This window comes from Lontra canadensis, unplaced genomic scaffold (assembly GCF_010015895.1).
Source record: "Lontra canadensis isolate GAN:19392208 unplaced genomic scaffold, GSC_riverotter_1.0 scaffold109, whole genome shotgun sequence".
NCBI classification, from domain to species: Eukaryota; Metazoa; Chordata; class Mammalia; order Carnivora; family Mustelidae; genus Lontra; species Lontra canadensis.
In genome coordinates this window covers 3590243-3604273 of record NW_022631103.1, presented here as the reverse complement: position 1 = coordinate 3604273, position 14031 = coordinate 3590243, and the positions used below count along the sequence as shown (strand labels likewise).

Below are 14031 nucleotides of genomic sequence, written 5' to 3'. Positions count from 1 at the left end.
AATTTTTCGAAAACCATGTGGGAAGATTTTATTTCAAATCATTTATATTCATTGATAGTCATTTTTTTCTCCATCGACTAGATATTTATGTCTGTAATAGTACATATGGAAGATAATTTCATGCCTTAAATTATAAGCTGTATAACAGTAGAGCTACATTAAATGAACCTTTGAAAAATAGTTTGTTTCTATTATATCTGTATTTAAATGAAAGATGAGTTTAATTTACTAAATAAAGATATGTGACCTAGATTCCTTTAAATAATGGGCTGTTCAGCATTATAAACAATAATCAGCTGAGGTATCTGACATTCTAAGATATTAGCTGTTGAAAATATTTTAGTATCTTAAAGAATACCTTAGTATAACAGTTGTTGGTTCATTCTCTGGTTGATTTGAGACAGAGTCCTATTTTAAACTTAATATTGAGGCTGGTCCGAAGGTAGTGAGTTATCTCAATTGATTGTTCACAGTCAGTTACAGATTAAACTTAATATTGAAAAACAGGTAATAGTTGTACAAGGTCATAGGTCATGATTATTTGATAAATAAAATCAGCTGGCCACAAATGAGTCAAATATAATGATAGAAATTTGAAATGATATTTTACATTTAAAATGCAGTTCTAAATCCTTAAAAGCACAATAAAGGTATAATATACCATTGAATTAATAATACTGTATTTATTATATATGTGCCAGTAGATAAATTTTTAAATGTTAATATGGGGATTTTTATCTTGATTTTTAATAAGGTAAAATTAGATGGTCCAGAGAAGGAAATGCCAAATCAGAAGAGCAGCAGTGATCTTCAGACTAAAAATGAAGATGAAGGCACGAAGGCATGGACGCCATCAAGTTTAAGGGGACATGCTGATCCCAACTTGAATGCTATAAAAATTGAAAAGTTATCTGATGACGAAGAAGTAGACATCACAGATGAGGCAGATGAGTTGACTTCTCAAGCTCCCCAAAAGAATCCTAGCAATGATGTCTTATTAAACATTTCTAATAGTAAAAGTCATGAAACCAGTCAAGGGGAGTTTATTGCTTACAATCAGGAAGATTCTGTATCTGAGTCTTCCAAGGAATATTTTCAGAATATAAAGCAAGGTGAGATGGAAGCACTTTCAAGTTCAGGAAGTAAGTTTTGGACTGAAAAACAGAGCATTAGTGACAAAAAATCAGTTGAATTAAATGATCAGAAATGTAATAAACTGATGAAAAACTCTGAAAAACATGATGGAAATGGAATAATAGATGATGCCAGGCCATTGCCTTCTCCAGAGCCTTGTGAAATTCAGAAAGACTTGTGTGATAATGAAATGCTTTTTCATTCTTCCTGTCAAATGGAGGAGGAGAGCCATGAGGAAGAAGAGCTTAAGCCACCAGAACAAGAAGTAGAAATAGATAGAAATACCATTCAAGAAGAAGAAAAACAAGCAATTCCTGAGTTTTTTGAGGGGCGCCAAGCTAAAACACCAGAACGCTATTTGAAAATTAGGAATTACATTTTGGATCAGTGGTAAGGAAGAATTATATTTTAGATACTGTTGTAATATGTATGATGCTCTAGAGTATTTTAATTAGGCCTATGCAGAATTTAGTATTTTACATCAGTAGTGATGTGGAGAGCTCAAACATATGAATGTATTTTAATAGGCAAGACTTAAAATTTTTCATAATGAAATTTTCTTTGAAAGCTTTGGTAAATATTATTGTCTCTAGCTATCTCAACCCATCTGTCTGTTCATTAAGAATATTTGGTCCTGGAAAAAAGAGATAATTTGCTTTAAGAAGCAGTTTCTTGGGCGCCTGGGTGGCTCAGTTGGTTAAGCAACTGCCTTTGGCTCAGGTCATGATCCTGGAGTCTTGGGATCGAGTCCCGCATTGGGCTCCCAGCTCCCTGGGGAGTCTGCTTCTCCCTCTGACGTTCTCCCCTCTCGTGCTCTTTCATTCTCTCTCTCAAATAAATAAATAAAATCTTTAAAAAAAAAAAGTTTCTTAGGACAGTGTTAGGAAGATACAAAAACATTACTACACTGGAAAAGGGGGAGAATGTCTTTCCTAGTTTATCATGTACGTGTAAGTAAAAAAAACAAATTTTCGTGACAGAAGGATATTTCTGTCATCAAGTGTGGCTAGATTACAGAAACCATTCTAAATTGCTATAAATGCTTTCAGCTTTGATCTTATAACGTAATGTGTTAATAATCTCTTCATCCAGCTTCATCAGGATATAGGAATTTTCTAATATATGAAATTTATCTTCTAAATTATCAGAATTTGAATTATTTAGCATTGGATGGGGCACAAACCAAAAAACTTCCCACCTTATTAGCCTAAGTGCTCTGCAAATAATTTGAATTTTTCCTAACAGCTTAAGACATTATCAAACATTCATAATTACTATTTTTGCTTCAGGAGATACTGAATTATGTAGGGCCATCTTTACAGAGGACTTATGCTATAAGTTAGGAAGATTGCCAAAGGAAAACAAATAACCAGGCTTACTACATCAGTAACCTTCATTGCCGTACAATATTAATTTGGTTTTCAAAGATAGCTCTATTCTAAATGAAGTATTTTTGCTCTTGCTCTTGACTGATGGTTGAGATGACTAAAAGTAAAATTTCTGGGTTAGGGTGGTATCAAATGAAAGAAGAATTATAAGGAAAAACTGATAGTTGCACAGTGCTTTACAGTTTACAGAAAGCTTTTCTATGTTTTGATTCCTCACAACTGGCCTAAAAATAGGCAGGTAGTGTTTTCTAAAGTGTTTGATAGATTCTGCGGTCAGGAGAGGTTTGGGGGTCTGCCTTTTATTATACAACCAGCTACGACAGAAGGACCTATACGCAGGTCTCAACCCTGTCCGTCAGTCTCCCCATTATTTCACATTGCCTGATTGATTCACACTATTGAAGAGGACCGATCAAATTAGATCTCAACGGGTATCTAATTTTGTTTTTGGAAATAGGATGAATGGCCAAAATCAAAGGACTTAAAATAATATCTCAAAAATTTTTTATGTGTATGAATCATCAATGAGTGACTTAATGGTGCTTTAATCAATTTCATTTATTTGAATTTGAATAAATTCATTTATTTGAATTTTGCCTCAATAAGGCAGAATAACTTCTATAGATGATATAAATTATATGGCAGTAGTTTCCTAAAGACATTTGCCTTAGTTCAGAAAACCACTTAAATGTTATTTCAATATAGTGATTTAGCAAACAGTGTGAAAGCAGAAAGAAATGTTTTGGAACAGGAACTCAAAACTATTCTCTTCAGAAATAGAAGAGGGAACTAGAGGTGGTGTTAAAAAAAATTTTAAAAAAAAGAGTAAAGTTTTGAAATAAAAAAGACCTGCTAGATTTGTTTGTAGCTAAAAATTCCTTTCCATAAAAACACAACTGACTTCCTGTTGAGGGGTATGTTTTATTAAGATAGTAACCAATACCATTATAAATGCCTACCAAATACATTTAAGTGTATTTAAATCGTCTCCAGTCCTCTTGGCAACCTTGTCCTCATTTTACAGATGAGAAAAATGAGGTTCAGAGAGAAAAAGGAACTTGTTCCAGGTCACATTAGGGGAAAGTGATTTCAGGGTCTTGCAGTCTTACTCCTTATTTTCATACTTCATCTCAGGTCCTTTACCCGGACTTTTCATTCTGCCTTGGATGCTCCCCCTACTCTGCCCCCCAGGTCTTACTGAACTGTGCATCATCAAGTCGTTCAGGTCTGCTCCAAAAGAACTAGAGGACTTCATGACCACCCTATCTAAAATAGCTCCCAGCTCTGCCTACCACTCTCTTGCTCTGTATTTTATTATGTTCATAGAACTTACTACTACTGGATATTATATTTTTATTTGTGTATTGTCTCCTCTTCCTTCCTCCTCCTTCCCCATGATAATACAGGCTTCACATGGGCAGAGTTTTGTCTGTTTTTTTCATTGTTACACTCCTAGTTCTTAGGACAGTACTTGTTCTAAGCAAATACAGAGGCACTCTAATTGTTGAGGGAGAAAGATGGTGCAAATGAATCATGAATAAGTATCTTTAGAGGCCTTACCTCTTTTTTTTAAATGATTTTATTTATTTATTAGAGAGCACGTGCACAGGTGAGGGGAGAGGCAGAGGACAGAGGGAGAAGCAAGACTCCCTGCTGAGCAGGGGGCCCTATGAGGGGCTTAATCCCAGGACCTTGGGATCATAACGTGGGTTTAAGGCAGGCACTTAACCTACTGAACCACCCAGATGCCCCTAGAGGCCTTCCATTTGATTAGCATCATGATGCTAGTGCTGAGCTCTTTTTAAAGACTTTTGATTTGGGCAGTCTTTAAGTCAATACAGTTTTTAGATTTCCTGTAGATTTTTGGAAGCTGGTTACACTGCTTATTCCTGCTCTCTTGGCTTCATTTGTGCAGTTTGTTTCCTTTGATTGAAGTGAAGTAAAAAAACACTGGGATCTCGAACTTTTTAGTGGAATCCACCTCCGCCCCAGCCATGGTTATATTCATTTTTTTAGAGAGCGCATGCAAGTGGGGGAAGAGGCAGAGGGAGAGAATCCCAGGCTGACCGCCTGCTGAGCACCCGACACTGTGAGACTGTTTCACAACCCTGAGATCTTGGTGACTTGAGCCAGAACCAAGAGTCAGGTGCATAACTCGATGAGCCACTAGGTGCCCTCAGTGGAATTTCCGATACCCTTCCACATCACAAGTTACTTTTTGCCTTCCCTGAATGTCTGTAGAACTAATGGTTTTATTTATTTATTTTTAATAGTAATTTTTGTTAGGAGGAAAAAAAATTTTTTTTAAGATTTTATTTGTTTATTTGACAGGCAGAGATCACAAATAGGCAGAGAGGGGTGGGGGTGGGAAGCAGGCTCCCTGCCGAGCAGAAAGCCCGATGGATGCGGGGCTTGATCCCAGGACCCTGGGATTATGACCAGAGCCTAGGCAGAGGCTTTAACCCACTGAGCCACCCAGGTGCCCTGAACTAATGATTTTAAATTTGGTTTCTGCTTAGGCCTTCTTTAAATACCCTATCTAAAATAGTCTGCACCTAGTATTCTCATTCTATCCCTTATCCTTCTTACTTTTTCTTCCTAGAACTTGTTGCTGCCTGTCATTATGTATTTTATTTATATATTTATATATATATGTATGTATGTATATATATATATACATATATAATAGATATTATTCATTGTGTATATTCTGTTAGCATGTAAGGTCAGGAACTTTATATTCATCTCTGGATCCTTAGTGCCTAAAACAGTGCCTGGTGTGTAGGATGCAATGTAAATATTTGTAGACTAAAATAAAGATTAAATAAGAAATACCTGTTATATGATATGTCTGAATACTTGGTTTATGACGTCTGTATGTAAATCTCCACTTTAACCTCCATAAGCAAGTACTTTAATCCCCCTAATTTTTCATTTCCTCCTCTCTAAAATGAGAATAAGAATAATAAATGCTACTTTGTAGAGTTATGAGGATTAAGGTTGATAACTATTAGTACTGGCATAAGCATTTTTGCTACTATTAGTACTCCATTACTCTTAACCTGTATCTACTATGGTATAGTAACTATATTCAGTAAATATTCATTTTATTATGTATACTTTTTAATTTTTTCATAGTCTTTGGGCATTTCTTGATTCCTTTGAAATCCCCTATAATATCTCTTTCTGTTTTCCAGGGAGAGTAAGCACTTGATATTTATTGGTGTAATGTTTAAAAACCAATATAAAACTTTTAAGCATTTGTAAGTTAGCTTATAATTAGAATATACTGTCCAGCAAAGTAAAAGTAGATGAAGCTAAGCAATATATTAAAAACAAGAAAAGCCTAATAGTAAATATTGTAGATATATTATCAGAGTGCCCTTTTTATTCAAACATTGAAGTTTGAATTTGGATCTGTTGACAAAGCTTCTAACTTTAAAATCTTGGGATAACCGGAATCTCTTACATTTCATATGGGAAAGAAATAATACTTAATAAAAATCACATTATACTCCTACGATTTTGTATCATTTAAAGATATCTCAGGAAAAAGTACACTTGGGTATTATGTATTAGCATTGTTTTTACTACACATTTACAGATTGAGAGGGGGTAAATTTTTAAGATATTTCAAATATCAAAAGTTTTCCCCAGAAATCTTTTTTTCATGTTTTTATTTATCCAAAATAACTGTACTTCCATCTCTTAATTAGGGAGATATGCAAACCGAAATACTTAAATAAGACCTCAGTACGTCCTGGCCTGAAGAACTGTGGGGATGTTAATTGTATTGGACGGATTCATACATACCTCGAGTTGATAGGAGCAATCAATTTTGGATGTGGTAAAAATAAAAACCCAACAACATCTTTTACACAACATTTTTTTATCGTTAGAGCACCCATTAACTTCTTGGTTAGAATTCAAGCAGATTTAGTATAGATAGAGAATTCAAGAGGATGTTATAACATTATGAAGTAAATGTATCATTGAGTTGTTTCTTTAAAGCAGATTTCTGTTGATCAGACTGTATTTTCCTGTAACCTGCAGTGAAAGTGGTGGTATGAAAAGGAAAAATAGTCAAAGTAGTAGAAATAATTTAACAATGCAGCTCTTTGTCAAGTAAAAGTAGTCATTTTAAGAAAAATCTAGTAATGGCCCATTTAATTTGTAAAATCTGTATTAATGCTAGAAATACTGTCTAGCAGTGTTTAAATAAAGGAAATAATTTATGAGCCTCTACACTTAAATGTAATAAAAGTGTCAAAATATTTTTCATGGAAGAAAGTTTCTTTCACCCTAGTTTTTCTCAAATTTAAAGTCAATGAATATGCATGACTTTAAATGTATTCTTCACTTTTATTGAATTAACGTGACACAAACATTTTAAAAAAAGATAATAACCATAGTTGCAAAGTGATAAGGTAATTAGAACTTTGTAACCCATGGTTTCAGAAAAGTATATTCTATATTGTATGTATAAGAGAAGACAGCTAACCGGAAAGTTCCCTTTCAGAGATTATTTTATTTTGTAGGAGAGAGAATTCACAGTCTGCCCTGTGGTCTGTCCTTCATTTCAGTGTGTTTGTTACCCCAAGCACTGTATATGGGACTGGCTAATCAAGAAAACTAGTGTCACAGCTTCTTCAGCGACAGAAGCAAAATCATGTTTTCTGTATTAGATATTTGAATTCAGCAAAGTGGGCTTGGCACTCATTTAGTTAGAAATTCAGTTACCCATCTCACGAATACCCCGTTTTACTGGGATTTCCTTAAGAGCCTTACTTTTACTGAGAACTTCCAAGTGATTGTAGAGAAAGATAGAAGCTCAGGTGTAACAGAACTTAGACATTGGCTTACAACTTACAGTCAGTGTAGATGTGTCTTCCTGGTTAACAAATGAGTTTCAGAAAATAATAGATTGTTTTGTTTCTCCTGAATTCCGGTAGAACAGGCTGTATACAACAGGCCACAACCGGTTGACAAAGTACGAGTCAGAGACCGAAAAGATACAGTGGAAGCATACCAGCTTGCACAGCGTCTGCAGTCTGTGGTAAGCAGCCACCCCTCGCTAAGAAATCTCTCCAGATTGCTCCTGGCCCTGTTAGTCAGGTGTGCTGCCTTCTCGCCTGCTATTTAACAAAGGAACGTGTTTTCTCTCATAGTCACCTTAGGCATTCACTTTCCTGGTTCCCGTTCAGTTCCAAGTTAGCTATTTATTTCTTTTTTTATTTTATTTTTTTAAAGATTTTATTTATTTATTTGACAGGCAGAGATCACAAGATCTCTCTGCCTGCCTGCAGAGAGGCAGGCAGAGAGAGAGAGGAAGAGGAGGAAGCAGGCTCCCTGCCAAGCAGAGAGCCCGATGCGGGACTCGATCCCAGGACTCTGGGATCATGACCGGTGCAGAAGGCAGAGGCTTTAACCCACTGAGCCACTCAGGCACCCCCACGTTAGCTTTTGAAAGGGCAAAAATGAGAAATACCCCACAGCTCACGGCAGACTTGACACGGAAGCATTGTGCTTTGCTTGCGTGCTCTTAGATTGCTTGGTTCTGGTTTTTGTATCTAGAGTGTCTTCTACTGCCATCCAGTCAGGCTCATTTTTCTCTTTCAGTTACTTTATTTAAGTCTAACTTTTAAGATTCAGCTTTTTAGAATAGCTATCCAAACTCTTGTAGCCTTTCCTTAATTTTTGAGGTTAGTGAATTTTACAGTATCTCACAATTCATGAATCTTATTTTTTAAAATGGGTGATCCTGCAAGTCCTCTAAAAGGCAGAGTCATACTGGATTCTTATTGGTTTTACTAATGAAGTAGGTTAAATTGGTAATAGGTGAGGCAAATGAAGAAAAGTACCGCTAATAGAGTGGGTATTTTTTTTAGGGTGTTTAGGCTGTAAATCATTTCTACCTAAATTTACTGTAGTAAGAAAGGTTGTTTTTAGATCCTGGAAATGGTAGTTGCTGGAAATGGTGCTTTTCATATGCTGGTTTCTGAGCCGGTGCATTTTAAAGGCTTCAGTATTGGGGTTTACAAAACTGGGTATTAGTAATCCAGTCAGCTAACTTTGTACTTCTTTCTCTTTGTATCCACTAGTCAATCTTTCCTTTTCTAAGGCTGAGAAATAATTATTTTGCTCCTAGTTTTCAATATTCTACCTCTTGCTGTGGGTTCTTGCAAGTTTTCGATCACAAGTGGTTGAAAGGGAAGTCATTTTCTTGGTGGTTCTTTTGGTCTTAAAAATACCTTTTGTCCTAGTGTTTTAGCTCCTAAAGGTGAAGAGAAATGAAAATTCAAGAAGAAATTCAAGTAAAATTCAGAAAATCACTACTGACTTATTTTTGAGCAGAGTGCTGTTAAACATAAATTAATAAAATAAAATTTATTCAGGCATTACTGATCAGAGATTATATTTTAATGAAGAAATTAACTGATTTTTAGAAAAATACCATTTTGGTGTTATATATCAGTGTGCTGATTTCTCCAACTAAACCTTGTTAACCTTTTGCTTTATTTTGATGCTTACCCCAGCGCACAAGGAGACGTAGGGTCCGAGACCCATGGGGAAATTGGTGTGATGCAAAAGACTTAGAAGGACAAACTTTTGAGGTAACTTTGACCTTTGCAAATAGCTTTTCAGTGAAAGTTGTTCTGGCAGTTGTATTTATATATCTTAATGCCACATGTGTTACACTCGTTTGTGCTTGTGTGTGTGTATCCTTCCTGTGTTAATTTTATTGTCCAGAGGTCACCAAGAAATAACAAAATAAAGGCATCAGTACACTTAACTAGGAGTTTGGTTCATTTTCTGTATTTTAATTGTCTATTCTGCATTCTGGCCTCTAGTTCAACAATATCTGCTGGTTTTCCAGTAAGTTGGTACGCCTAATTCATTTCAGTCAACATTTAGTTTTTATTCTTTAAAAATTTTATTTCTTTATTTGACAGAGATCACGAGTAGGCAGAGAGGCAGGCAGAGAGAGGAGGAGAAGCAGACTCCCTGCTGAGCAGAGAGCACAACAGAGGCTCGATCCCAGGACCCTGAGATCACGACTCGAGCTGAAGGCAGAGGCTTAACCCACTGAGACACCCAGGCGCCCCTCAGTAAACATTTATAGAATGATGTTCTGATACACCATTTAAAATATTGTCCCACAAGCACTTAATAAGCTTTATATATACCAGTTAGTAAATGTTATTTTTTCTTCCTGGATTTAAGTGCCCCCCCCCCCCAAAAGGTTCTTTCTTCCCCATTCCCTGCCTCCGCCTCACACCTAAGTGCCAGTCCAGGCATGGCATTAGTCAATGCGTGGTTCCTGCCTAGAAGGAACTTAATTTCTAGATTAAGGAAAGATGACGTCTGATAAGTTCCATAAGATTTGTCTTAAGAAATGTCAGGTCTTCCCCAAAGGGTGTGGTCAGAGGAGGTATCACAGAAAATGTGATATTTCAACTGTGACATAAAGGATTAGCAGGAAAATTAGTACATGAGGACATTCCAGGCCAAGGGAGAAGCATAAACAAAGGTATAGACAGGGAAAATACCAAATTCTGAAAAAGATGCATTGTTCATTTGCGCTAGAGTATAAGAGCGGTGGTAGAAGTGGGATGTGTTCTGTACTTAATATTATCAGGATTTTATAAACATTAATCAAATCAGTCATCACAGTAATACCAGGACATTGTTGTTATTACTACATGTGTTTCCATGTTAAAGGTAAGGAAACTAAAGCACAAAAAGCTTCAGTAACTTATCCAGGGCCACCCAGTAAGTAGCAGAGCCAGGCATTCTGTCTCTAGAATCTGTGCTTTTTATCATTATGTTTCAGTGTCTTCTGGTTGGGAAAGAAAACTCAACACAGTAGGACTTGGTGACTAGAAATAGGGAGTAAGTAAGAGGAGGGACTCCAGTGATTCTGAGATTTTTTAACCTGGGTGACTGGTGCCATTAATTAAAATGGGCAAAACAAGAGAAGGAATAAGTTTTAAGCTTGGTGTGGCTGTAAATTTTGGAACAATTTTTTTATATATGGTCCAGCATTTCGGTTTGCTAGTAGAAAGGTGAGACACATCTACATCAATGTGTTGATCTCATTCTCACCATGCCTAAACCTAAATATGGTTTAAAGAGTTGTTTTGTTTTTGTTTTAATTCTGCCTCTCATTGGCTGATTGACTTTTTGATCAACGTGTGTTTTATGTTTTAGCATCTCTCTGCTGAGGAATTGGCAAGAAGAAAAGAGGAAAAATGTAAACCTGTTAAATCCTCAAAAGTACCAAGACCAACAAAAAGGTATAGTGTTATATAAGTACAATTTTTTTAACTTACCACAATGATTAGGAAATGCATGGAAAAAAATATCTGATATAACATTATATTAATATTAAGTCAAAAAATACTAAAATTTTTGAAATTTTTTATTTCCCTGATTATCAGTTTAGAAGACCTTAAACAAAAGTTTTAAATTTGTTTGGGTTTAGTGACTATAGGATCCAACATATGTTGTAAAGGGGCCTTAATTATGACAGGTAGTCATTCATCTTCTTAGACATTATAAACAGATAACCTCATGAAATGACTTCTTTCTTTGGTTGGTGCTGATTATTAGCAAGGTTTCTTCTTCTTGAATAATCTGGTGTTTGTAACTTGTAACAGTTAAGGTCACCAAATAAGTTAAATGTCTTGATTTTCTAGACCCTTACTTTCTGCAGATGCTCCACTGAATAGGCTATAGTTTTGTCAGTGTCCCTTTTAAAACAAGATATCTAGGAATGGCACTAAGTCATTTTCACTGGAAAGAGCCCCTGATGATTAACCAGGGGTATGTTACATAAAGCCTTAAGCCTTCAGTCCTCACTTACAAAGTAGTGATTATAATAGCTAAGACTGTTAGTTAGCTATGTTTTAAGCACTCTATCTATATTAATTCATTTAATCCTCATAACTACTCAGTGCAGTAGTTAATATCATTCCCATTTTATAGGTGAGGAAACTGAGGCACAAAGAGCTTGAGAAACTTGCCTATGCTTGTTAGTGGTAAGGCTGTGATTTAAATCCAATCAGTTGAGTTTAAGAATCCATACTGCTAACCATTACATTACACATCACTTCTCTAAAATAAAAATTAAAACTTACAGTTGTTGTGAGAGTGAGTTAAATGAGATAAACCAAGTAAAAGAGATAGGCATCCATAAGCTAGGACTCCTCATCCAGTATCCAGACATTTGATTTTCTGAATTTAACTGTGAGGCATATTTATTGTGATTTCCAGGCCCTTTTTCCAATTTGTCAGGATCTTTCTGAATTCACATCCACTTTCCTCGTTTACCCTTCATAGCTTTGAATTAAAAACATTTCAGTAAGCTTATCTCTTCTGTCATTGACTACTGATTAAAATGTTTAACTGAGATAAATGTAAGCCTCAGACATTCATTGTTCAATCAGCTACACATTGCTATGGTTAACTGTTTTTTCATCTTATACAAAAGAAAAAGCTTAACAGATATCTTGCTTATGTTCAGATAAAATATATTTGAATCTCTGAGTCTGCTAGTAACTAGCAAAATCAGTCCTGTCAAAAATGAAATTTAGGGTAGAGGAGTCAAGATGGTGGAGAATTAGCAGGCTGAGACTACTTCAGGTATTGGGAGATTAGCTAGATAACTATCTAAAGATTGCAAACACCTACAAATCCAACAGGAGATCAAAGAGAAGAAGAACAGCAATTCTAGAAACAGAAAATCAACCACTTTCTGAAAGGTAGGACTGGCGGAGAAGTGAATCCAAAGCGACGGGAAGATAAACTGTGGGGGGAGGGGCCGGCTCCCGGCAAGCGGCGGAGCAACGGAGCACAAAATCAGGACTTTTAAAAGTCTGTTCCGCTGAGGGACATCGCTCCAGAGGCTTAACCGGGGTGAAGCCCACGTGGGGTCAGCGTGGCCTCAGGTCCCGCAGGGTCACAGAAGGATCGGGGGAATCTGAGTGTCGCAGAGCTCGCAGGTATTAGAACGGGGAAGCCGGCTACAGAGACGGAGCCGAGGAGTGACTCTCAGCTCGGGGTTACCTTGAACCGGTCGCAGGTTCGGTCAGCTCGGAGCGCGGCCGGAGGCCAGGCAGACGGGAGTAATTGGGCGCTGTTCTCTGAGGGCGCACTGAGGAGTGGGGCCCCGGGCTCTTGGCTCCTCTGGGCCGGAGACTGGGAGGCCGCCATCTTCATTCCCGTCCTCCGGAACTCTACGGAAAGCGCTCAGGGAACAAAAGCTCCCAATAGCGAACCCGAGCGGATTACTCAGCCCGGCCCCTGGTAAAGGCGGTGCGACTCCGCCTGGGGCAAAGACACTTGAAAATCACTACAACAGGCCCCTCCCCCAGAAGATCAACAAGAAACCCAGCCAGGACCAAGTTCACCTACCAAGGAATGCAGTTTCAATACCAAGGAGAGCCGCGGAATTCCAGAGGAGGACAAAGCAAAGCAGGGAACTCATGACTTTCTCCCCATGATTCTTCAGCCTTGCAGTTAATTTTTTTTTCTTTCTCAATTTTTTTTCTCTTCTTCTGCTAAATTTTTTTAACTTTTACCCTTTTCTTTTTTAATGTTTTTTAACTAGTTTATCTAATATATATATATATATATTTTTCCTTTTTATATTTTTTCTTATTGGTTTTCTTTTTTTAATTGTTTCTTTTCTTTTTTTTTTTTCTTTCTGAACGTTTTTATCCCCTTTCTCCCCCCCTCACGATTTGGGATCTCTTCTGATTTGGCTAAAGCATATTTTCCTGGGGTTGTTGCCACCCTTTTAGTATTTTACTTGCTCCTTCATATACTCTTATCTGGACAAAATGACACGGCGGAAAAATTCACCACAAAAAAAAGAACAAGAGGCAGTACCAAAGGCTAGGGACCTAATCAATACAAACATTGGTAATATGTCAGATCTAGAGTTCAGAATGACGATTCTCAAGGTTCTAGCCGGGCTCGAAAAAGGCATGGAAGATATTAGAGAAACCCTCTCGGGAGATATAAAAGCCCTTTCTGGAGAAATAAAAGAACTAAAATCTAACCAAGTTGAAATCAAAAAAGCTATTAATGAGGTGCAATCAAAAATGGAGGCTCTCATTGCTAGGATAAATGAGGCAGAAGAAAGAATTAGCGATATAGAAGACCAAATGACAGAATAAAGAAGCTGAGCAAAAGAGGGACAAACAGCTACTGGACCACGAGGGGAGAATTCGAGAGATGTGACACCATAAGACGAAACAACATTAGAATAATTGGGATTCCAGAAGAAGAAGAAAGAGAGAGGGGAGCAGAAGGTATATTGGAGAGAATTTCCCCAATATGGCAAAGGGAACAAGCATCAAAATCCAGGAGGTTCAGAGAACCCCCCTCAAAATCAATAAGAATAGGTCCACACCCCATCACCTAATAGTAAAATTTACGAGTCTTAGTGACAAAGAGAAAATTCTGAAAGCAGCCCGGGAAAAGAAGTCTGTAACATACAATG

General features: G+C 36.9%; 1 protein-coding gene across 3 annotated transcripts in view; it reads left to right on the top strand.

Moving 5' to 3' along the window:
• Window positions 1-14031, top strand: part of MYSM1 (Myb like, SWIRM and MPN domains 1) — a 48651-nt gene that overhangs the window by 14025 nt on the left and 20595 nt on the right. For all 3 annotated transcript variants that reach the window (XM_032839759.1, XM_032839758.1, XM_032839757.1), the window contains exons 8-12: window positions 755-1524; window positions 6239-6369; window positions 7475-7578; window positions 9059-9136; window positions 10734-10819. In XM_032839759.1, coding sequence (XP_032695650.1) covers window positions 755-1524; window positions 6239-6369; window positions 7475-7578; window positions 9059-9136; window positions 10734-10819 — 1169 coding nt within the window. The remainder of the gene's footprint in view (window positions 1-754; window positions 1525-6238; window positions 6370-7474; window positions 7579-9058; window positions 9137-10733; window positions 10820-14031) is intronic.